Genomic DNA, 25,519 nt, shown 5'->3' with positions numbered 1-25,519 from the left:
AGAAAATTTACAGCCAAAGAATAAATGTTCAAGACTTTCAGATCTAGTGTTACAAATAGCATATGTTTGATCTTCTGTGATTCCCCATCTACCCCGTCTATCCCGGCCTGGTATATTAGCCTCACTTGTACAGTTAAAGTTGGAAGATATAACTAAGATATAATGATAATATAAAGAATATAATTATCAATATGATTTATTTGTTATAATAAATTGCGTACCTTATATTCTAGGTGATTAATTCTATGCGGCTAGTTATTTGTACTTATCTTGAAACTAATTTGATAGTGTAAAAGAAACATTATTATTGCATAGAAGTTAAATTTAAAAAACAATTAATTGATTTATTCATTAACGGTGTGAAGACTTTTTCACACTGTTAGATCACCCATAAGATAACCACATCTAATCGAATTTTACATAATAGATAGAACTAATTAGCTAAGAATTTAAAATAAGCAAACAACCCGTATACTTAATGCAATTGGAGAGAAGTGAGTTATAAGAAAATTAATGGAAGTTGGTGACAACTGCATCATAAATTGAGAGCTGGTAACAAGTGCATCAACAAATTGAAAGTTAGTGATAATGTAAATTAACAAATTGGAAGTTGATGACAAAGTGCATCAACAGTTAGAAGTTAATGTAAAGTGCATTAACAAATTGAAAGTTTGGTGATAAAATGCATCAATAAATTGAAAGTTGTTGACAAGTGTATCAACAGAGTGGAAGTTGAAGAGAAGTCTTTCGACAATTGGAAGTTGGTGAGAAGTCCATCAACAATTAAAACTTAAAGAGAAGTGTTTCAACAATTGAGAGTTGATTAGAATTTAGAAGTGCTTTAACAATTGAAAATTGATGAGAACTTGAGAAGTGCATCACTAATTCAAAGATTGGAGAAAAGTGTTACAACATACACAAAAAAAAATTAAAAAAACCATGCATATACAACTTTAATTACTGGATAATGAAAAGATTAATTCAAAGTTGGAGTCGGGAACCAAAAATATTTAGGATTTGATATTCACTAGCTTCTTTAATTCATGTTTAAATAGAATTGTAGTCAAAATTACATAAATATAGGTTTTCCACTTATTCAGGAAATTATTTTTTCCCCTTCATACTAATATAACATGCAGATTCTTATCTAACTATGCACATGTGAATTTTACACCCACTATGTGAGCTCACGTTACTGGTCAACATAAAAATAGCTAATTAGTAATGCTCAAAATCAAAACCACTATCTTTAATCTTTAATTAATGTTGCAAGAAGAGAATGGGAAGAAGATTTTAGAGTAAATACGTAGATAATGGAAAGAACTCAAATTTACGTACCATGTTTGAAAATCAAAGAACCTAGACAAATAAAAAATAAAAATAAAAACAGAAACTAGAGAACTACCAAAATAACATTATTAATCAAATACTCCTACTGCATAATAGCATGATTGTTATGATCGTCCAAGGGCAAATTTTCGCCATCCTAGTCCTTGCATTGCATGTACAACTCAATATAATGATTCATTATAAATCCCATCATTGAAAAGCTCACACTCGGCAATATCACCCCAACCTCATCCATTGACTAACAGCAAGTAAATAAATCACAAAGATAACCATCACTTCCCAACAAACCGTCATTATTCGAATCACAATCCCATAAAACATTAGCACCCTACACAAAGTTACCAATCCTTTCCCCTTTAACAAATTGGCACTTCTCCTTAGTGTATCGAAACCCCATTTGTTTTCAACCACTGCTACCACATAAGCTAATTAATGACCAGTGTTAACCTGTAGCCATATCAGTATTCGTCCGAGCAAAGTCAGGAGCGGCTCAACTATATCGAGTTTAAGTGTATGGGTTTCTGCTGATGCAGTTACTTGTGAATCTTTCTAGTTTGGACAGATTATATATCTTTATGTAATCTTAGGTTCAAAATATCTCAAGACAGAAAGGTACTGTGTAATTAAATAGTGTCGCATTCCTAGAGCAGGTTTAAATAATTCAGACAGCTATATCTTTCTTTCTCTTTTTGTTTCAGGCCGTTGAGAATTCTGCCACCATTCCTTAAGGACATTGAATACACAATTAAAGCAAGTTTAATCATTCCCTAGTTCTGGAATTTAATTTTCAAGCAAAAGAGTTGCAACTTCATGTTTGGATCGAAATAACAAGGCGTCATGCGAAAACTAATAATTGTAAATTTTGAAAGTCGTTAAATCAGGCAAAGGGAACTATACTGAAAGAAACACAATATCATATATGGTTTGGTCAATTGATCTATATATATATATATATATATATAACTAATACTTAATAGTATAAAAACTATTGAGGTGATAGTCTCCCCATAAACAAGACTGTTTAATGACTAAACTGTAAATGTTATTGTGTTATGCATCAAACCAAAACTTTTCCAAAAAAAATGACATATATGGAAGAGTCTTTTTCCACCAAGAAACCTTTTTAAAGTAAATACAATTATAATACAATTCAAAATATAATGTAGAAAATTCAGGGCTAAATCTAGCACTTCAGTCATAAATATAAACCGCAAAAATCAAAGTTGAGGGGTCGAGTATATTTACTACTAGTAGTACTATATATTAGAAACGAATTTTATTTAACTTCCACTTTTACAAGGTGGGAAATGAACTTACAAAACAACAAAATATTGGAAAATAAACAGACAAGGTGATAAACACAAGGAAATTTGCAAAAGGAAAACAAAAAAGATGAAGAAAAATGGGGAAAAGAAGGAAAAAAGAGACCAGATGATAGAAATCGTCGCAATTAATGAATGCAATCGTGTAGCTAGTTATCTATCTTGTCAAGCCGTCTAGAAAATTAGCTAAAGTTATGTGCGTCTAATCCAATAGGATTATGATGTTTTGAACAACTCTAAGATGATTGTGTTTTTGTGTTTTGCACCTTTTTATCACTACGTCTTTTGATTGGTTTCCTACCTGGTACCGATATCCATTGGATATTTGGATTCGTCTTGGAAGCACCCATTCGCGAAAAGTTCTCTCTCTATCAAATTTTCTTTATCTCAAGATCAAGGCACTACAGTTAAGAATGAAAACTCATTCGTTGTGCACCACATTCTTTGGTGGTACCTCATCACTATGTATTGCGTTATATTAGTGGTAGTCAACTAGTATCACAACTCTTCATATTCAAAATTCAGTTTAAATAACATCTACTGATAATATAGAAAAGTTTGGTACATATTTTAATTTGTTAAAACAAGTTTGTTACTCCCTACGTCATAATTTATAGGCACGTTTGACTAGATACAAAGTTTCAGAAAGATAAGAATTTTTTTAAATATGGGATCTAAAACAAACCTTAAACGGTTGTGTGGCCATAAATCATTTCATTAAACAAATAGTCTTCGAGATTGATTTGGGGTCTACCCAAGAAAAATGATTCTTTTAGTGAGTGTAGTTAAAATTTACTGAAAATATATGATGACGCTATATAAAAAATTTGAGGTGGATTGGAGGTGATTTAGATTGATTTGGAATTACAAATCGTTGCTCAAATCGAATATTGGGAAAACGTCGCTATGCACGTGTATTTCATATATATATCTTTGTATATTATAGTACATAAATATATATCACACACACGGATACGCAATATACATAGATATATAGGGGATATATATGTGTATAAATCATGATATACACATATATATACACCAACTCTTCTTCCAATCTGTCCCTACGTATTTAAAATCCGAATGTAAGTCCAACTCAACTCCCTCAATTTTGTTCTAAATGAGTTAAAATTTGAAACAAAAGCTCCAATCAACACCTAAAACAAAACAATCAACCAAAACAAAAAAATCAGGTTGATGTTACATCTAATAAATCAATGAACTCAGTGTCTTTTCTTTACAAAGTAGCTTCGAAATTTTTGTTTACGATTCAAGTCAACTTCATATGCTAAAATTTCAATAAAAAGGTTCCTTCAAACAATAACAACAGGTTTTGAACACACCTAGTTGATTCCTCGCACTATTTTTTCATATATGATTTTCAAACTCTCGAGCTCTGAAGCTTCTCCAATGTGGATTGATTCTTCTAGCAAGTTCTTCCACAATATCACTAATGCTGAAGCGAAGCAAAGAAACAGTCGTTGTGGAGAAGGAGTTAACGAAGCAAAGAAGTATTATGTTGTACTATGTAAAAACAAAAGGAGTAGGAAGAAGTTAAGAGTTGGGCCAAAATGACTAGATATTTTACTTTTAGCCAAGTTGCAAAATTTTCTATTAAAAATTTCTAAAAAGAAAATTTGATTTTTTTTCTTTTCAAAAGGGTAGATTTTTAAAAAAAGCACCAATCTAATATCAAAGTAATAATTAAATGAAGGAGGTGAACAATTAACAAAGAAAAAATAATGATCTCATGTTATCCCGCACATTTCATCGTTATTAATTTAAATATTGATCCAAATATATGACGTTAAAGTATTCGAAATTGAGCATATATGCCTTTCGTGAATAGCTTAACTCATATATGCCATCATCGTTCAATAGTTGGTCCAAATGTGTCCTTAATTTAATTGGAGCTCCGAATTAACCTAATTAGCTGATTAATAAGCGAAAAAGGCGAAAATGCCCTTAAAGTATGCAAAATTGAGCAAATATGTCGTTCGTTAATGGCACCCATGAATGATACTAACATGGTGCAAATTATCTCGTCCTTTTAGGTTGGTACATGGCTTTTGTTGTTACATAAACATGAGTAGAAATGAAATGTGAGAGAAATATTAAACTATTAACGAATGTCATATGTGTTCAATTTCGCATACTTAATAGCATATGTGACCGTTTTCCACTTATTAATCAGCTCATTAGGTTAATTGGGAGATCCAATTAAATCAAGAGCATATTTGGACTAACAATTGTATGGAGATTCAAATATATAAAAGATTTTCACGTTGTTATTTTATACTGCTTGTAACAGGTTATCATATTTTGTAGATTATTATTCCATGCTTACAATAGAAATATTTTATAATTGATTTAAAATGACTTGATAGTATGAGTTCTTTTTAGCCGCCAATATATATAAATTTAACTACTCAAGTTTATATTCTCAAGGCATTGTGCAATAAGTGAACTCTGCAAAATATCAAAAGTTAAAATAATCTAGTCAATGTATGAGTCATTTACATAAAAAGGTTCAAATAAATGCTACAACACAAATCTATCATTTGTAATAGTATAATTTTGTTTGATACCTTATCAGACGAAAACGTCACAATTACAAGTCTTTGCAAGTAGTCCTCACCCTATTTTTGTATAAGATTGGCATCCACTTTCTAAGGTTACTTAGTACTTAGGTCATGAATAGTTATTTTTCAAGAAAAAACGAGAGAGAAGTTGATGAATTTTCTATTAAAAAAAATCAGCTTGAGCAGTCATTTTTAAATTTCGATAGCACTGTTTCTTATTGGATCAAGCTAATATTTGAACAGGATTTTCTTCACATCCTGATGTTAGATTAGAAACTCCAAGCATAATTTTTAGTCATGTAGCTTCAGATTTCAAATAGTTAATATAATAGCTGCTTTTTTTGTGATTTCTCTCCTATCTACTCTTATTTTGTTGTTGCTCCACTTTTTGCATTGATATGTAGTTGTTCTGAAGAACTTTGTAATTCTCTCATTGATTCAGTGGAACTTTGGTCACGTAGTTTTTTATTTTGCACATTGAAGATGTTTTTCCATGTAAATTTTCGTGTCTCTTACAATTGTCTATTTACCTTGCTTATATCTATTGTTGATTGTGTCATAGTTGATACCCGAATTATTTTGTTCTTGTATTTGAGGTCTCATCTTAGTTTGAATAGTTGGAAAAGTTTACTTGGGTATTTCTTTCTCTACCATCTTGTCGTTCATTATTTGGTGCTTGTTTCCCCAACATAGTGGTATCAGAGTTTGTAATTATATTTATTGGCAATATTCTATTTGAATGATGAATGCTCATGAAAAAAATGGTCTGTTTGTATGGAAGTAATTATTATATTTGGAAAGGCGAGATGAAAATCTTCTACATGCCAAGAAAATAAATTTTCATGTATTTTTTTCTAACAAATCTGATTCAATGTCTGATGAGGACTGAAAATTTGAGCACTTTCAAATTTGTGATTATATTAGACAATGAGCTGAAGATAATATCCGAAACCATATTGTAAATAAAAAACATTTAGAATTTTGTGAAAAAAGCTCAAGACACTTTATGCTTCGGAGACTGACAGTAACAAGTTATTTGTACTAAAGCAATTGCTGAATTTGATATTGTAACGACCCGTCCGGTCGTTATTTTATATTTCGAGGACAACCATGCCCAGTCTAGGTAGAGGATTGTAAATAATAAGCTCCATGATGTGTTGTAAGAGTTAAGAATGGGAAAAAATCAATTTCGGAAGAATTTGGAAATTTCAGGCCTGGGAAATATAACGGTAAGTGGACTGCCATAGCGGTACCGCTATAGCGGCGTAGTGACCGCCGCAGCGGTCCACGCGGGACAGTAGCCCGAATTTGGCTACTTAGTCTATTTTCTCTCCTTTTTCAACAAAAGACTCTCAAGGACTGCTCCTAGGGTTCCATATGAAAGAAAAACCATTGACCCCAAGAAAAAGAAGCCCTTCTAATTTCTTTTCCATCATTCCCTACAAATATTATCGCTCATGGATTCGGACGAAGGCTAAAAAGACGAGCAATTCATGGAGAATCAAATAGTTGTTTGTCAAGGAGGTAGGTTATGATTTACTTTAGTTAGACTTTGATTAGCGAATTGTATATACACTTAGCGTTAACGGGAGAATGCATGCTTAGGTCTTCGGACACGGAGTTTGGATGGACGGACTTGTTGATGTGAATAAAGTATGGTGTAAATGATGGCTATTATAATAATGATTTAGTTTAATAGAAAGTGATGTTGTTGCTAAGGAGTTACCTCGTGTTTACTTTATGCAACCCTAGAAGGGAGTGAATTCCGTCTGTATATCTTATTTTGTTGAACGTTCATATGGTTGTTTCCTTGAAAATAAGAGGTTGTATTAAAATAATTATATTGAGTTGAGTTGGCATTACGCCCATCAAAGGCCAGAATTATGATTGATTTGTCATGTAGTTTCGTGCATTGCATTGCATGGTTCATGTGGAAAATCAGGTAGTAGGCAAGGCTGAGTATGGGCATTGTGTTATCTGGCGTGGCCGTTGAGTTGAGTACGTGAATTACATATATGTATATGATTTGGATCCGCGTCCGAGGTTCGTTATGGAGTGGAGGTTTGTGCTCGAGTCCGGGGAGTATTCTGGAACGAGTGATACATGGACACCATGGGTCCTCTGCAGGTCACGACTACTGAGCAAAGACATCAGATAGCGTGTATATACAGTGTGTTTGGGCCCCGCATCGCATTTGCATTGCATTACGTCTCATAATTTTATGTTTACATGCGTGTACTATTGTCGTTAATATCACTTATTTCATCTCATGTTTATAGTTGAGAGTCTGGGTGTAGAGGGGGGAGTTACATCAGATGAGTGTAGTATTGGATGTCCGATAGTGATTTATTTTCCTAGATACATTGTATTATAGTAAGTAATGGGAGTAGCTGAACTCTATTAACAAAGAGGGTAAAAGTTGTAGTATACGATGAGTGAGGAAGCGAGAGTTACTAGGTTGGATGAAGGAAGGGAATGGTTGTGATTTAGTGGAATACCTTATAGGTTGGGAATAAAAGAAGTGATCCTCGAGAGTAAAAAGGTAAGGGGGCGATGTTGTAATGATCTTTATTTAGAATCTTGAGGTTCATTGACTTATCTGCTTATCTTATTGACTTTATATTGTATTGCGTGAACTAATCTTAGTCGACCTATGATACTTACCAGTACGTGTGGTGTACTGATACTACTCTTGCTACGCCCTTTCTGGGTATAGATGTGTTGCAGGTCTTAGCTGAAGTTTCGCCGCGTGGATTTATCGGACCTTCTCCTACAGCTTCGCCTATCTCACTCCCGGCAGAGGCTGTCATTTCTTTTGTCTTCTTGTATTTTAGGGGCTCTTGTATCTGTTTAGACTAGATCCCGGGGATTTATTTCGGATTTTATTGTATTGAAAAGAGTCTGTAAGAAGTGTCTATTTTAAATCTTGTAATTTTTAAAAGATGGTTGTCGTATGCTCTTAAGTGCTGGGTTTATTGGGGAGGGTTCGCCTACTAAGGCCAGTAATATGGTAAGTGCCCGCACGACCCGCGGGTTGGGTCGTGACAGATATAAGGAGGACAGTCTCTTTTAAGATCATAAAAATAGTTATCAAGGCGTTTTTTATCTTATATTCGACCCAAGTTTTGAATTTAATCTGAACCATGGTGAATGCTCAATGCAAAGAAGGGAAGAAACAAAAAAAAAGGAGCAAATGGAGTGAAGATGTTAGCGTGTAGGGGCAGAAATGTCATTCATAGTGGGGACCAAGTCTTCATTCTGCAAACCATATACTGGCCTAAGGCAAAATTCTGGTGCGAGGCCTTAACTTGACAAAGCATATAAATATGTGTGTGTGTGTGTGTGTTTTATCTTAAATTTATCTTTCTAGCTTCTTGAGATGTAAAGTTATTCATAATTTACTCATAATTAATATCTTGTGATAATACATTTTCAAGTAATAGTATCGCTAATCAGCTTAATCTCTTTTGAACATTGTTGACCTTAAGTAAGATTTTATCAATTTTAATTTTGAAAAACTTCTTTCCGCTGAGGCAACGGTTTCCCTATTTTCATATCAATATTTTTATTGTTCACTAAATAATTATCAAGAGCTACTTTTGGGGGTTGTATTAAAGTTTCTATTCTTCTCTTATTTATTTTTTTAGCTTTGAAGAATCAGATTCATTTTTCTATTTAACATAATTAAATTCTAATACATTTAAAAAGTCATTATATATGTATTAAATAATAATATTAAAAATCACAAATTTCAGATAAAAAAAAAGATAGACTAATAAAACCTGATCAAAAGGTAGATAACGTGATACCAAAAATATTAAGACTAAATTGGACTAATGATAAGAATAATGTTTTATATAGTAATTAGTAAATTATTGCCTATAATAAAAAATTCTCTACCAAAATCTATACCCAATAACAGATTGGATCATTAATGAAAGGTGTCAAACCTTTTATGGCACCAACAAACTCTTAAAAATATGCTAAAAAAGGGGCCCAAAAAGTAGTACGTTTTAAAAAAAAAATCAAAATTAAGATAATTACTACATAATAAATGTATACAGAGAAGCAAGTGGTTTGGGGCCTAAGGCAATGGCCTTATTGGCCTAATGGTCAAGGCGCCCCGCTGTGAGCAGAAATGTCATTCATATAGTGGGGACCAAGTCAACATTCTGCAACGCGTCATCATTATGATCACTTACTTTATTCATCTCTTTTTTGTTTGCTGTTTGAAATGGGTGTTTGGTTTGGTGTAGAAATACACAATGACTTTGATTTTTTAATACTTTGCTCTGATACTTGTGCTGAATTTTAGGCACTTTTGCTTCATATTTAGATAAATAAATATGAATTTGGATCAACTCATATTTCAAAATCCCCATAATATATAATCAATTTAAAAGACCTAACTTGAGGTTTGATTTGAGGTGTAATAGAGAGACAGCCTTGCATATTTAAAACGTGTTCAATGTACATAATATTGTAACGTAATATTTTAACATAAATTGCACCAGATTTCAATTTTAAATGAATAGAATTACATATATCGACCGTATAAATAATTTTCACTCTATCTTGGCTATTTATACCTCTTGTAATAAGTTATTAAACATCGTAGATCATTATTCAATGCTTGTATTAGAAGTTACTTATAATTAATTTTACATGGTTTGATAGTATACATTATTTTTACCTGCTAATGTATATAAGTTAGTCTACTCAAATCATTGCACGATATTCAAATGAATGTCGAAAAATATCAAAGTTCAAGTTCTCAAGTCAATGCACATAAAGGTTCAAATGAGTCCTACAACACAAAGATAATATCCCACAAGTACAGAGCCCAAACATCCCTTTCTTCCTCTTAATTCTTTTGATCCTCACATAACCAAATGATAATTATATCTACCTTTCCACTTCTCTATTCCCCGAAATGAACCCATGTTGACCAGGGCTCCTATAGAAAGGAGGAGGTTCTCACCTCCAAAATAACCAACTCTCAAAACTTTTCAGAATGTCAAACAGCAACTAAGAAGAGATGCCTGCTTTTGTATTGGATCGTCTTCCAATGTATGATTCTGTATCGAATGAAAGTCCAAGTGATAGCCCCAAAGAATCCAAGGAAAGCGAGCCGCACAACTCGACCAGAATCTTGACCGTATCTCCCTCCAGCCGTTTCATCTCGACGAACTGAAACAATGATCTAAAGATGTAGAGAACAAGTTGTTTGATCCAGAAGACCCCCAGGAGAAGGAGGGGGAGGACAAGGACAAGGACGTCCTTGAAGGACCGTCTTCAAGACAAAGAAATGATGAAGTCTTCTTCTAACTCTGACTCTGATGCTCCACCAAAGAAGAAAATGAAAAAAGCGGTGAAGAAAGCGGAAAAGGCCGCTAAAGCAACCCGTAACAAGAATCTATACTATATTAAAAGTACGAAAGGCCTTAGAAATATTGTTTGAACTTTTTGTCCTTCATTAAAAGTCTCTACAATAGACAAAACTGTCATTTACTGTTTTCATCAAATTATTGTCATTTAATTATTTTTCTAATTTTTAGTTTTGAAATCAACTAAAACTTTAATTATTATATTCTTCCATGTTTGAACTAGGTAAAATGTCCTAATATTTAGGACCTTATTCACATTGGTTAGTATTTTAAATCTGACATCAAATATTAAGAGTTTGAAGTCAACTCAATTTGGTATTTCACAATACTAAAATAATAAGTCTCCTCCATCAATAAAATCCTCATAGAGTTCGTGGTCTATGTCGGCATCGCAATATTTCTCTCTAACTTATCTTTATCATCATTAAAATATTGGTGTTCTTTAAATTTTATTATTGTTCTAATTTTTGTTTTCAGTAGTCTAGAATTTTTCATACTTTGTTTTGATTAGTGAATCTTATTTGATTTTTTTTGTGTCTGTGTTATACATGTTTGAATATCTTCACTATTTTTCTCATGTTTTGCAAGAACAACAGTAATGGACGAAACAAAAGTCTTACTAGATTTCTCCCTAATTCTGGCCATGCTACTGGTCAGTCAGTCAGGTATATGTTTATATGTGTTATGTATACATAAAAAGTGTTTCTCACGTTTGTTTCATGTAGTATCTTGCTACGCTTCTTTATCGGCGTTTGAATTGGCTCGCTATACTTTGATTTTTTCTTATTTAGGATAGGTTGTGAATTTTGATTTCAATTTGCATACGAAATTTAAAAAAAAATAAAAATTGAAAGTGTTAATTCATTCCCTGAATCTTTTTTGATCAATTTCAATTACCGGTGAGAATTTTGTATTTGCAGAGAATCGGTATTAATTAGTATTTGCTTGCGTCTATATCTTGTTATATTAAAAGCACGAAAGCTCTTATTAAAACGTTGTTCGTCTTCTTACCCTTTAAAAACATATTTTACATTAAATAAAATTGTAGTTTAGTAATTTTCCTAATATTTAGGAATATAAATTTAACTAAAATTTGGTTATTAAATCTTTCCTTATTTGAATTATGTACAATTTAAAAAAAAAAAAATTTTTACCTTAAATAACTTCTTATTTGAACAAATAGCTCAACTTGACAAAGACAAATGCAATTGTCTTGATGTATATTTGCAAAAAAGTTGAAGTTCAGTGATTTTATCATCCTTTGCGAATAGAAGCTATTAAATCATGTTGAGTTCTCTATTTTTTTGTTTTCCAGTTATTGAGTTCTCTATTAGATCACTAAAATACATCATACAGTAACTTTTGTACTCTTTTATTAAAATATTTCTTAACACAATATTCTTTTTAGTTTTATCTTGTAACTAGAGAATGTTTTAGGATATGTATTGGTTAAAGTTAGAAGAAAAGAGTGGTCCGATAATTATTCATGTAATTATTATTTTTCCGATATTAGAAATATATATTATTTTTTCCCTAAAATCTAGGACTTCTTTTCATCCCTAAAATCTCGCAACTTTCCCTTCCTTATAGATTTAGAAGTTATGTTTCCTCATATTTTAGCATGTTTACGTATTCCTTTTTGTTATTAAATTAGAACAGAAACTTGCTCATGAAAAGAATAACACTTTTGCAAGAGAAAGTAAAAAAGTAAAAATATTTTTAAAAGGATAAAATCAAAAGAATTAAATTAGAAAAGTTCGTATAGAATTATTATGGAATAAAATTATAATTACAAATAAATTTTTAAAATTTAGAATGAACTAATATCAAGAATTTGAAATAGTACACAGTAAGTTATCTCCTTTGATATTGCAAACAAATAATTAAAATTTTGAATTAACTAATGAGCAAAAGAATCCAATTTTATTCTTTTTCAAAGTCATCGCATTGGTATACATGGTTTTTCCGTCCACGTAAAATGAGACTGGCTTCACTCGCTTTTATCGTATAAATACAGCAAGCATGTTCTTATCTCTTGTAGTAGTGATGTTTTTGTATGTCCTGATTGTTAAGATAGACCAGTTGAGCTTCCTCAAAAGCACTCTGAAGTTGATGATCGTAGGCAACTTAGCCTTGATAGCTTCATATAGCTTCATTATTTTGTCAGGCAGTTGCATTTTTTTTCGAGGTACTAGTGTAGTTGAGAGAAGAACAGGGCTTCTTGGATTGGCGGTATGCTTAGGGTTGACAATCTTTTTTTAGTACAGGACGTTGAAGCTCGTATGGAAGATGATTCGGTGCACATATGGTTGGACCAAGTTCCGTAAGTAACGTGCTAGTTTTATTCACTAGCAGTAAATTACTTTTTGTATTTCACACAAATTATTTTTATCTTTTTTTTCCTTCGTAACTTCGGTAGCACAATGATGCGTCTCTTACAAGCGCTTTTCAACAAATTTGACCAACTTTTTTCTCATGTTGATTATTTCATACAATCTGTTTTCCATCCTTATCATTCTAGGCAGAATCGTTTTGACTTGCTATTTGTGAATTGCTGGGAAGAAAATTGAAGAGAGGACAACCTTGTTTGTGCATTATATATATACAGTTGTTGGCTCCTTTTCAATATGTGGTTGTATGTGTAGGCATCTTTGTTCATAATGTACATAAATTAGACGAAGATAGTGAGGATTCAATACATGTGGATGAGAGACAAACTCACCGCCATTGCTTGAGGAGAAAAGTACTGAACCTATTCGGGTCTTTGTCGAATCCTACTATTTGTTTGTGTTGCTATTGCACAAATGCAATGTAAATTTTTGGTTCTTTTTTTCTTGATAAAGGTAGCTTCTATTCCAACTTGCGCGTACCTTGATATAATTATTCAACTGCGGTTCCTAGATGACTCTGTCCACCAAGACTTAGTGTAAATTCTTTGATTCTTATATTTGGAAGATGTTTTTTTCTCCCCAAGAAAGTAGGAGAACTAGGTGTGTTTGGTATTGAAGATGTTTTCTTGGAAATATTTTCCAAAAAAATAAGTGGTTTTCTTACATATTTTCTATTAATTGATTGGTAGGAAGAAAATATCTTTTAAAAAATATTTATAGATAATCTAGAAAAAACAATGGGGGACAAGGGTGTGGGTCGTGGGGGACCCATACCCCTCAAATCTGACCCTTCACCCTAAATCACAAAACCTAACCCATCGAACCTCGACCTCAACCCCCAATCTAGAACTCAACCCTAACTAACTACAAGACTTGATCCCCCAGCCCTGACATTCAACCCCTCAGTTAGAGACTAAGGTGGGGGATCGGTTGAAAAAGTTCGCATGTGGCGCTCAGGTTTTGGGCTCCAGGGGCGACGGTTGGGGGTCAGGGTGAAAGTTGAGCTTGGGGTCGAAGTTTAGGTTCCGGGGTTGGGGCTTTTAAATTCAATGTCAACACAACATTGGGATGTACTGTTAAACACTTTCATGGTCAATAACATTAAAAGACTAGCGCATTATAGGCAAGACATAGAAATTTGTCAAATTTCGGAGAAACTGAGGCAAACATCCGCGAATCACATGATTGCAAGAATAGAAAGTATATGGTGCGAACAATCATCAATGGTCTAATTTAGTATAACTTGCTTTAGAAATAGTCCAAACTAAGAAACATTAGCATAATACATGTCTACATGAGATACTAAGTGTGACTTGATTTTTTAGTAGTAGGAGTAGCATGTGCAATTTTCTGTCAAAAATATTCCTTTGAGCAAATTTAAACCGCAAAGCTATTTGGACAGAAAAGTCAAGTTATGAGATAAATGGGCAGACCATCAAGTGAGAAGAGAATCATGATGAATGCACCTACACGGCGATGTAATAGGCTATCAATTATAACTATCACATAGACTTTATCCAATATTACATCCTCAATCTTTTAAGATTGAAATTATATGCAACAACATAGTTACGAACTAGATACTCAATTTTAATAAAGTCATCAAAGACTCAAAATAATAGACAAGGGGATTTAAAGATTGTCTAAATAAGGAAGGCAGAACATATACGAACCCTTGAGACCAATATTATGCTTACTTCTCGCTTGGGTTACCTTTTCACGACTTGTTGAGGATTGTCCCATGTAGAAGAAAGCTTGGGATTGAATTTAATCTTGGAGAAACCTTTAAGCCCTAGAATTTTGGGAGTGCGGCTCTTCTTGGATGAACAATGAAGGGTTTCAAAGCCAACTTAGAGAGGAAAAATAAAATGTGTCCTATATAGCCAAAAAAAAAAAAAAAAAAAAACTTAAGAGGGAACAAAATTAAATTGGGCGCTTTATGTTTTTTCCTTTATATTTAAATATTAGTGACAAAATAATGTGTCACTGATAACTTAAAATCCATCGCTACTGCTATTTAATCAATAACAGCAAATCGTTTTTGGTGGACAACTTTGTCAGCGAAGTTATGTGTTTTGTCACTAAAAGTATGTGGCTCATGTATTTAAACACGAATGTAATTTATGTCACAAAAAGTGAACAACTATTTTGTGTTCAAACCAACCCTTACATGTACTTCTGAAGGATTTTAGGAAGTGATCTTTATAGAAAATATAGTGTTTAATCTTTTAAAAGGTTTGAATATACTCACTTTTCATTTACAATTCTTAAAATATAAGTATACTGTTTAATTACCACTATTTGATATTTTGAAGACTACCTGCTAGTTTGTTTTATATATTTGTGAACTTGACCCAACAACATAATTGAATTTGAATTTTTGCAAAGGAACTATACAATATATGTTCGATCTATTTGATAGGAAGAAGGTTTCATTGTCTTTTATGGACCAAAATAAAATATACTCGGAATGCTAATAATAATAAATTAAATCAGCGGATTATTTTGTGCAAATTGAAAAGATAAAAAATCATAAAAACAATCTACGCCAACAATTTCAATATCAAACTTGTGATCACGCATGGAAGTAACAATAATAAAGTAAATCAGTGACTTTTTTGTGCACACTTAAATGCTAAAAAAAAAAAAAAACATGAAAACAATCTAGGTCAAATCTATTTCAATGTCAAACTTGTGATCAGATGGATGATGGAATTAACAATGATAGAGTAAATCAGCAGGGGTGGCTCATGAAGGAGGCTAGTAAACCATTGCTTTAGGCCTCAAAAATTTTAAAGCCCCAAAGAAACTTTTATTTATAGTGAATATAGTGTAGTTTGTAGAAAAAATTGCAAAACAAGAGAGAGAGAAAGAATGATTCACTACCCTTTAAATGTAGAATATTTTAGAATTTTGAATCAAAATATTCAAATATTCATATTAATAACTAAATTTTTATACAACAAAATCTAAGGTAATGCGTTGCATTTATGTGGGAAAATCTTATTAAATTGAATTAACTCTTACCTCTATAAATAATAATATTACTATAGGATATTTGTCGCGAAAGTAAAAGCTTTATATCTTGTAAAATACGATACTATAAACAACAAGTACGAAAAAAATGACACTAACTTTGTGTGTGTATAAAAAGCTTTAGGCCTCTTCTTAAAATTTAGCTTTAGGTTACTAATTTTATTAAGCCACCATTGTAAAGCAGTGTCTATTTTGTGCAAGCATAAACATACTCAATACCACGATTGAAATAAAAAGGGAAAAACAACTTCACTCAGATCCAAAAAAAAAAAAAACTTCTCGTCTGAAGGAAAAAACATAAAAAATAAAGAAAATATCACCCAAGCAATTCAGAAATTATCTGGCCACATCCACCATATTCTATGATCGATTTCACCTCAATGATTTGAAACTCCAGCCACTTTGCTCGATCGAGAACATCAATCAGACTCATAGCTTGCTGGAGTGAATCAATATTCATGTTGTCCCTAAATTCTACAAGTTGTTTGAAACTATGCTGGATTCTTCATCCAACAAGTAACTAAGTGGATCATATTTACTGGAAAGGTAGCTAGATCCATCACATTGGGTAGAGCCATAAAAGGAACAACAAAAGATCCAACCATACTTTGGGGAACACATGTTTCCAGGCAAGCACTTCAAACATTGAAAAATAATTTTGTTCAAGTTATTCTAATTTTATATTTAGTGATCTTTTTATAATATATTTTAAAAATTATTCATGCAGAGTGTTCGGATGTTGTAGCTGGCGATTTATGAAGTTACATTTGTTGTGTCTCTTCATGTGTCAACCTCTTTTTGTCTTTGTTGTGCTTGTTTCTGGGCAACTTTGTTTTGACACTGATGCAATGTTATGAAATGTAGTAGCTGGATTAGCATTTTATTAGTTGTATTAGTTAGTTAGCTAATGTGGCAAAGTTAGTTGGTATTGTTCAAAAGTTAGTTAAAGTCCCAAAGTTAGTTACAAGTCAAAGTCCCAAAGTTAGTTACAAGTCCAGAAATCAGTTACAGGTTAGCATAGCTGTTGACAGCTGTGTAAATTGATTAAATTCACTTCATATATACCTTGTAACTCATACAATCAATCATCAATGAATATACATTTTCTCATATCTCTCTCAATATTTCTCTCTCTAGCTAAATATCTCGGTTGAACCGTGAACTTAGCTTACAGTTCTTCAAGTTCCCAACTTCTAGATCTGTTATTTTCGAATTTGATTGCACTTTGTGCATCAGACACATTGGAGAAGAAAGAGAAAAAAGTTTGAATTATCACTCTACAATATAATTGTCTTCCTTTTTTCTTCTTTTTCTTGCAAACCCTTTTTCCATGTTTTGATTTATGACATGAAATTCACTTTTATCTGGTTTTTCTTGGTCGATCAGTTTAATGAGAATAAATTTGATCCAATAGGTGGAATGACAGTATTTCCTATCCAAATAGGTGAAGGAGGGGAAATTTAATCCAATGGGTGGAATGATGACATTTTTGAGTCATTTCTAATATGTTAAGGGCATTTTTATCCTTATCCTATTACTGAATCCACCCTTCTGCACTAATTGACCCCGCTCGACCTCTGTGCTACATTACATCATTGTTATAATAGGGTTATCTTCCTTTACATATCCAATTTCCTAATGAATGTATACATGCAAATTGTAAAAACAATTCTTGATACTATGTAGGTGATAGGCTTGCCCCTGCCCGGGGGCGGGAGAGATAGTGGGCTAGTGACGGGGTTGGGCCGGGGCCAATCAAAGTCGGGGGTGTCAAGGGGGCAGGGGTGAATTTAGGGTGGTTGGGCGGGGGTGGGGTAGAATTAACATAGATTTTCGGAAAATACTTTCCTTTTTTTTTAGTAGGAAAGTCATTCTCCTGAAATTGGAGGAAATTGAGTTCATACGAAAATATTTTCTCAAAAATGTTAAAATTGGAAAATATTTTCCTTCGTATCAAACACACCCATATTTTTGCTGATTCTAGTGAAGGTATTTTACTTGTGACCAATTAGGGTATTGCACTAGTAAATCTGATATTGGAATGTCTGTAAAGTTAGAGATGATTGCATTCGTGTCTGTATAATTAGAGATGATTGCCCTACTTGCATATATATGGCGTAAAGCAGTTTAAGACAGTGAATATGTAGTCGAATTTGTCTTATCTTAAGCACCTACAATATCATGATCACATTAGCTTATTCTAAATTCGTTGGTAGCTTAACACATAATTACACCTCCAACAATAGGGAAAAATATGAAAACGAAAATTATGAAGAAAATCGAGTTTTGACTTTCTAACTGCTTGATTATACAGTCAAAGGGGATAAGCTGTCTTTAATATCATCTCAGGCCCTGCTAATGGTGTTGCTAAGCTCTTTCTTTAGATTGTATAAGAAGAAAATTGAAAAATTCCAAAAAAGCAAGTGAACACATATTGGTCGGGGGCTCTCAGTAGCTCAATTGGTTGATTACCTGAATTTTCACCTAGTTGGTGAGAGTTCGATTCCCCACCTGCTATGTAATTTTTCAAAAAGAAAAAAACTCACGTTGACCATGGTGGACGAGAAGTAAATGGTAGAGTGATTTAGCATGGTGCTTACTAAAGCTCAGTAATATCTAACTGTCAAATCTTATATCAGTCATGAAAACGACAAACATTTGACCAATCAATTTATCAAGAATAGCAAGGCAAGTAAGAGAACCAAGCGGTTTCTCCATTAGAACATTGAAGGCACTCCAAAAATTTGTCGAGTCGAAATCCACTTCCAAGTGAAGGCAGCAAGAAGTGATCATTGAATGCTGCATTTGAGGACAAGAGAATAGACAATCTTTTTCAACTACACATTTACAGCACTTCTCTCACCCAAAAACCAAAAATTGAACTCAAATGGCCAATGGAACAGGCCAAGTCGAAGGTATATACTACTGGACAAACATCATCAACAAATTAAGAAATGTCAATAGATCATCATGCAACTTCAAGAGGTTAACAGAAGAATTCCAAGTATGTTGGGAGGCTCAATGTTTCCTGTTGTTAGCCTGGTTTGATGAAGACGGTACCATCAATCTTCTGACTCTATCATCTTGTTGATCAGAGCCAAAAAGAATGCTACTCCACCTTGTTGATCTTTGCACAATTCGAGTAGGCACTCGATCACTATCCTCCCCACCAGATGCCTCATATCCATCACTAGTAGACCTAGACAACGGAGTGTCTCTCTGAAGAGTCATTCCAGATGATAGGTGGCCTACAAGACGTGTAGCGTCTTCAACTCCGGATGATGACACTCGGAGTGGATGAATGTCAGGAGAGTCCAAACTACTCTCTGGTGAAGAAGCAACAACACCTGAGGTGGACAGTCCTCGGCTTGTTCGGAAATCACTCCGCGCTTCAAGCTGAAGGGGAGCTAAACTGCTTGATGACTCAGTTATCATAGGCCTTCTATTGTTTTGAGCTATATCACTTGGAATTTTACTCAAGGTTTCAAAGGGTAGTTCTGCAGGTAGTCGCACTCGTTTGCTAGCTCTCCTTCTATTGTTATCAGGCCTAGGAACCACCATGCGACGTCCACTACTTCCTAAACTGCTATTTGTTTCAAGAGTGTAAGGTTCTTTGTTTCTCACTATTGGCTGGAGAATTTTCGATTTCTTCCTTGCTTCAGCAGCAGCTTTTGAAACATCCTCTGCGTTCAGTCGTGCTAATGTCCATGGGCTAATCTTCACAGCAGCCGGATTCTTTTTCTTGATTGGTTCCTCAAACGTTGACCTTTTACCAAGTGAACTGACCGATACAGTGTCAGGGGGAACAACATCATACTGCAGGGAACCACCAAAAAAATAAACAAAATTTAGTAAATTAACCTTTTCAATTCACCTATACAACAGCATTAACGCATACATTGTCCCTTTGGCTTTAATAAAAGGAAAGAAAAACAAAAGAAACTGAATTGGAAGCATTACATAAAACTGCATGTGTCAGCCATAAAAAGCAACAAAGCAGGATGGTTTCTCTTCTGAATTTCATTTACTTAACAATGATAAAATTTTGCAACACCCGCTCAAGACTTTAATTCCGTAAACCAAACGTATACACCTTAGATAAAATAAAACACCAAACAATGACCAAAGTTTATCAAAGTCCCATGCAAAAATCCAGCTTTTTGCCCTAATTGAAATAGAGCTGTTATTCAGGAGAATGCCTCTTTATTTCAGACCCCCATACAGTTGACACAATTCCATATAATCTCTCAATGCTATGTCATTCTCAAGTTTCTAACTATAATCAGACCATATGAAGTCCTACCTTATACCAATCGCAACCATACAATCCCCTTGATGGTTGATTACCCAAAGAACCAACTGAAGAACTGTTCAAGATTTACCATCTGTCAAAAGTAGATTACTATGCTCACGAGGATATATTGGCAAACCTCCACGGTGAAAACACAAGGTTTAATTTTCCAAAATACCTTAGGACGTTTGACAGCAGAAGAGCCAAAATCTATCAAGCTCAAGATTGAACTCGGGAGTCCACTTCGAAGAACTTTTATTCAGAAGCAGGCAAAGCATTGACTACATTACCAGGTCAAAGGGATTTTTTTTTCTTTTGATAAGTTTAAATGGAATTGAAGCTAAGAAATATGAAAATAGGAACTAAATTTAAATCCGCAAACTCAATAAAGGGCTGCTAATACCATAACCAACTGTTTCGTACTCTACTAAATTCCTCGAACTTGTCATAATTGAATTTCTGTTGATCCATACCTGATCCTCAACAAAAAGGCGAGGTGGAGTGCACCATGCTGCTCGATGGAAAGTATTGAAGGAGCTTGCGCTGCTTAACCCAGTTAGGGAGCTGACAGTAGACATTTGAGGACTTTGCTGACCTGCAACTCCTTGTTGCTCTTGATCTCTGAGAGCAATAATGTAATCATAGGTGCTAATTCCCTGTCATCCAAGCAAACACACAGTCAGTCCGCTGATAAGAAAAAGCCAATAAATAGGATCACCAGATGAGTGATGACAAAAGACTAACCTTCTTTATGAGAAGTATGTGAAAGAAGAAAAGCTGAGCAAGTGGTAGGGTTGCTATCATGGCCAATATGGTACAGACTGCCTGTTACACATGGAACTAGCTTCAAGCACACTTCGGAAAAAAAATATATATATACAAAGACCAAAAATTTTCTTTTAAATATAAATATAAAAACCAATTCGTGTAGATCCCTAACGTTGAAGACATAATTAGGCAAATAAAAGTGCGCTCTCTCAAACAGCATAAACTTTTAGATGAGATGGTAACACATTTTAACATGGGTATCAGAGCGTTGAAGACATAATTAGGCAAATAAAAGTGTGCTCTCTCAAACAGCATAAACTTTTAGATGAGATGGTTACACATTTTAACATGGGTATCAGAGCAAGTACATGTTCTAGGTTCGATCTCACCGGCCACCGCCAGCCATTATCAAAAAGAATTTTCACGTATCTGGCTAAAGAAAAAAAAATTAAGCCCGCATGTCAGGGTGTGTGTTGAAGACCTAATTTAAGTAAATAAGATGGTCACATACTTCAACATTTCACTTTCTATCACAACTTAGTATTGGTATGAACATTTGTGTTACTTCTTTTTCTGCATGCTACTCTCCCTTTCTCAGTATAAAACTTTAATAATGGCATGAAGGAAACATGGAGTCCTGACATAAAGGCAAAATGCAAGGGTACTCACCACCACAATAACAAAGGGAACAAGGGAGAAACTGCTTCCTAATTTGGAGGTGATTTCCGCAGAAAATTTCTTCTTCTCAATAAAGCAACAGATGAGCACGAGAATTCCAGTTGACCACTGAAGTATAAGCTGCAATCTCAAGTCCAAAGTGCACAAACCATGTATAGACCTGTCAATAGTCAATTAAATGGAAAATGCACAAATATTTTAAACTAGCAAAGATTCCTTGATCATACCAGGAGGAGGGCCGAAACCATGAGCGTAAAGAACTTGCGGTAGTTCCTTTTACCTATACAGTTGTTAATCCACTACAGAAACCAGAAAAACAGAAATACAATTAGGAGGTTTTTACATAAATGTCGAAACAGTCAAGCATCTATGCTATATGTAATATATTTCAGACCACTCAAGGTTGTCAAATACCCGGCAATGATGGTCAAACTGATCTACGCACTTGTCGCATACTCTGCAATGCTTGCTGTATTTAAACACCTGCAAGTGTCATCCGGCATTGACTTATATCTTATGAACATATATTAAAGCAATCTATCTAAAATAAGAACAGTTATATCAAGCTAAAATAACTTCACATCAGTTTTAAACAAAATCACAAATTATGATATTCTTATTTTATACCTTGATAACTTAACAAGAGTGTTTTTACTCCATAATTAGAGGGTGCTTCTGTAAACCAAAAAATAATAACTAAATGGTGCTTCTAAAGTTAGGAATTATATTCTTGTTTTGCAACTAGACATTTTTGCAAAAGTTTTTCACTTCAGAACATAATAGTGCTTCTAATAAGTGAAAGCACGAGAAATGATGGGATGTGAAGATACACACCTCGACTTCACACAAACTGCAGTAGAACATGCCATCTTCACTCAACTGTTGCTGAGAAGATTCCTCGTGTCTGCCCGTGCATTTGCTGATAAGAGCACAAGGTAGTAGGACCCACAATCCGGAAGAGCAAGATCTTTGATGAGTAGCTGTCATTTTCTGTTCAGTTTCATTGTGATCTGAAGCTGGTTCAGCTCCTTTATTGCTTTTCACAGATGCATTTTCCGCAATTGAAGCAGCATTAGCGTCCTGTATAGATGAAGTCGTATCACACCCTAATTTAGACTCTTTAAGTTGAACTTGATTTTTGTTGTCTAGCTTCTTAAGGTACTTCTTGGATTTAAAAACTCCTGGATCAGCAGGATCAGCAGCAGCGCACCAGATATACAAGCCAAATGCACTTATTATCTGGAGAAAAAACAAACGATCATATACCAGATGCGTTTAGATGAAAACTCACAGGGTACATTAGCCAAACTTTGAACCCATTTACATATCAGGTTGTTGAGATGTATTTAAGTCATGAAAGAACGGATATCAAATCGCCAACAATCTCATTGGATAAATTTTGACATTCTATAAGTTAAGTTGCAAATTCTAGCACCTTGTTAAAATCTTCTTGAATAAAAATCCATGTTGTGCTACATGATAACATAAGAGACAAAATAATTCACTCTGCTAAGGCCATTTTTCAGCTGGAATATGTACTGAACGTTCAAAATCTTCAGTTACTTTGGGCAGCTAAAGTATGACTGAAAAACCATCTAGCTTCATGATTCTAGATTAAAGAGAAAAGATGTGATTTTTCATTTTTCTATTAGGAGTACAACCGACTTCACAAAATCAAGTTCCTGTTATGTTCAGAGTATGACCAGAGGGTTTGAAGTGGGTTCAAATGAACACATTATCATTTTTAGCATAGGTATATATGTGTGTGTGTGAAAAAAAATACTAAAATAAGTAGGCGTTTGGCCATAGATTTCAACTATTTTCACTTTATTTGATATTTATGAAGTTGGAGTTGAAGATGGAGTTGTATTTGGTTATATTTTTAGCAAAGGAGAGAATAGAGCACTTTTCCAACTTGGAGTTGAAGATGGAGTCGGAAAATAGGTTTGGAGCAGCTTTCCAAATTTGAAATCCAACCCAGAGTTGGATTTGGAAATTTTGTAACCAAACACTGTTCTGAAATAAAGTGAAAGATTATTCCGGAAAAAAGTGAATAATTCTCATGGCCAAACGGGCCCTTGTATTAAATTCTGAACCCATATTTGCAAATAATTAAAGAAACTTGAACCTATAAAGCAGTTCAACTAAAAGTGAATTTGGATTCTGCTAGCTTGCATTGTATCAAATAGAACTGCCAGGTTTATGTAAGATATGAGCTTGGCCGTAACTCAACCACAAAAGCTAGTTCATATAAGGAGACCACCAGTCTGTTCCCCAGCCAATGTAGGACTCTAATACCCCGTACGCCCAGACCGCCAACTGAAGCGTGGACAACATAACATGAGGGCCCAAACGGGGACAAACGTGGCTCTGATATCATGTAAATATACGACTTTCATAATATGTTAAGTCATATAGAGAGAACAACCTAAAGAAAGAAAAGAATCTAGAAAGTACAATGGAACACATAGAGGAAAGATCTGTGACACTGGTTCACAATCAAGAACCAGAAGGCAAATAACAGATAGATCTGAGTTCTTCATTGCCTTGACAAAATGCAGATATGAAATATAACAAAAGAAGGAAACAGAATTCAAGAATGGCTTACAAGTGGAGTATAAAGCCCTATCACAACATACTGAAGCATTTTCTTTCCCACAAAAGGTGCAAAGAATACATAGAAAGCAAATCCCAATGCCAGAAATACAGCAACAGCTACCACCTGCAAACATAAATAGATACCTAAAATCAAACACATGTTACAGAATTCTCAAATTAGACTAAAATGTACACATGAAACACAAACACACACACACACACAAAAAATTGGAACCTGGAGAGGATGATAGGGAAGTTGCCATCCATGTTTCCTCATTGTAGCAGCCTAAAATTTTGCAAGAAAATGCAAGAGAGTAGAAAAAAGATTTGATTTTTACTTTAATCCTCTCTTAAATCTATCTTCTTTCAGTTCCCCACATTTTCTTGGGGAGTAAAGATCAGTTTTTTATTGTACAACAGAAAATCAAGAAATCTTGCAACCCCATTTACCATATAAATCTCATAAGATATGAAAATGGAAGAAATTGGGAAAAGAAAAAAAAAACACAAGAATAGCACCAAATAAAGGTATAGCTTAAAGAGAAAGAAAATGCATAATGTTGACTGACAGTGGAGTTGTGAGGGAAATGAATGACTTAGCTAAGGCTTTTGTCTAGTTCACTCAATCATAATCCACAAAACAAAACACCCCATAAGCACAACAAATGAGGTTGATGAATGAAGAGAGAGAAAGACAATAGCTTTGAGCCTTGAAAACAAAATCAGTACTATACTACTCATTATTTTGTTCCAAATTTTTTTGGGGTTTCTTTATTTTGAAGTTTTTATTTTTATTTTTTATTTGTTTTTGTTTTCTTGGGAAAAGGCCTGTTAGAGTGATTGATCTGTAGGTGGTGTAACTCTATGAGAGAGATTGGCATATGCTTTTCAAGCTTATTATTACATTTGCCAACCAACACAAACCTGCTTTCACTTTTTCCCTTGTTTCTTGCATTGCCTTTTGACATAGGCAAAATCATGTGTCAAAACAGAGGCAACAACAAAAGCCAGTTGTATTTTTCTTCAGAAATTGACAAAAATGGTACCTTATGTTTGAGGGTAGATTTAAATTAGTTCCTTAAGCATGTACTTAACGGTTTTGGTTTTCTAAGTTTGC

At 33.8% G+C, this 25,519-nt stretch overlaps 1 protein-coding gene and 1 long non-coding RNA gene across 2 annotated transcripts; one reads left to right on the top strand and one right to left on the bottom strand.

The window, feature by feature from the left end:
* The first annotated feature begins 10,977 nt into the window (after positions 1-10,977).
* LOC132066814 (uncharacterized) lies at positions 10,978-13,560 on the top strand. Its single transcript, XR_009416946.1, has 3 exons — positions 10,978-11,306; positions 12,809-12,964; positions 13,287-13,560. It is a non-coding gene; the product is annotated as an uncharacterized LOC132066814 (long non-coding RNA).
* A 5,250-nt stretch (positions 13,561-18,810) lies between these two features.
* LOC132067894 (probable protein S-acyltransferase 22) lies at positions 18,811-25,292 on the bottom strand. Its single transcript, XM_059461296.1, has 9 exons — positions 24,638-25,292; positions 24,413-24,526; positions 22,639-23,043; positions 22,219-22,287; positions 22,032-22,103; positions 21,796-21,924; positions 21,103-21,183; positions 20,832-21,014; positions 18,811-19,883 (listed from the first exon to the last, which is right to left on the bottom strand). Exons 1-9 carry the CDS (start codon positions 24,677-24,679, stop codon positions 19,086-19,088), a joined length of 1,893 nt encoding a protein of 630 aa, XP_059317279.1. The 5' UTR covers positions 24,680-25,292; the 3' UTR covers positions 18,811-19,085.
* Positions 25,293-25,519: the final 227 nt, after the last annotated feature.

The sequence above is a fragment of the Lycium ferocissimum genome, chromosome 8 (genome assembly GCF_029784015.1).
Source record: "Lycium ferocissimum isolate CSIRO_LF1 chromosome 8, AGI_CSIRO_Lferr_CH_V1, whole genome shotgun sequence".
NCBI lineage: Eukaryota > Viridiplantae > Streptophyta > Magnoliopsida > Solanales > Solanaceae > Lycium > Lycium ferocissimum.
This window is presented reverse-complemented; position numbering and strand designations above follow the sequence as displayed.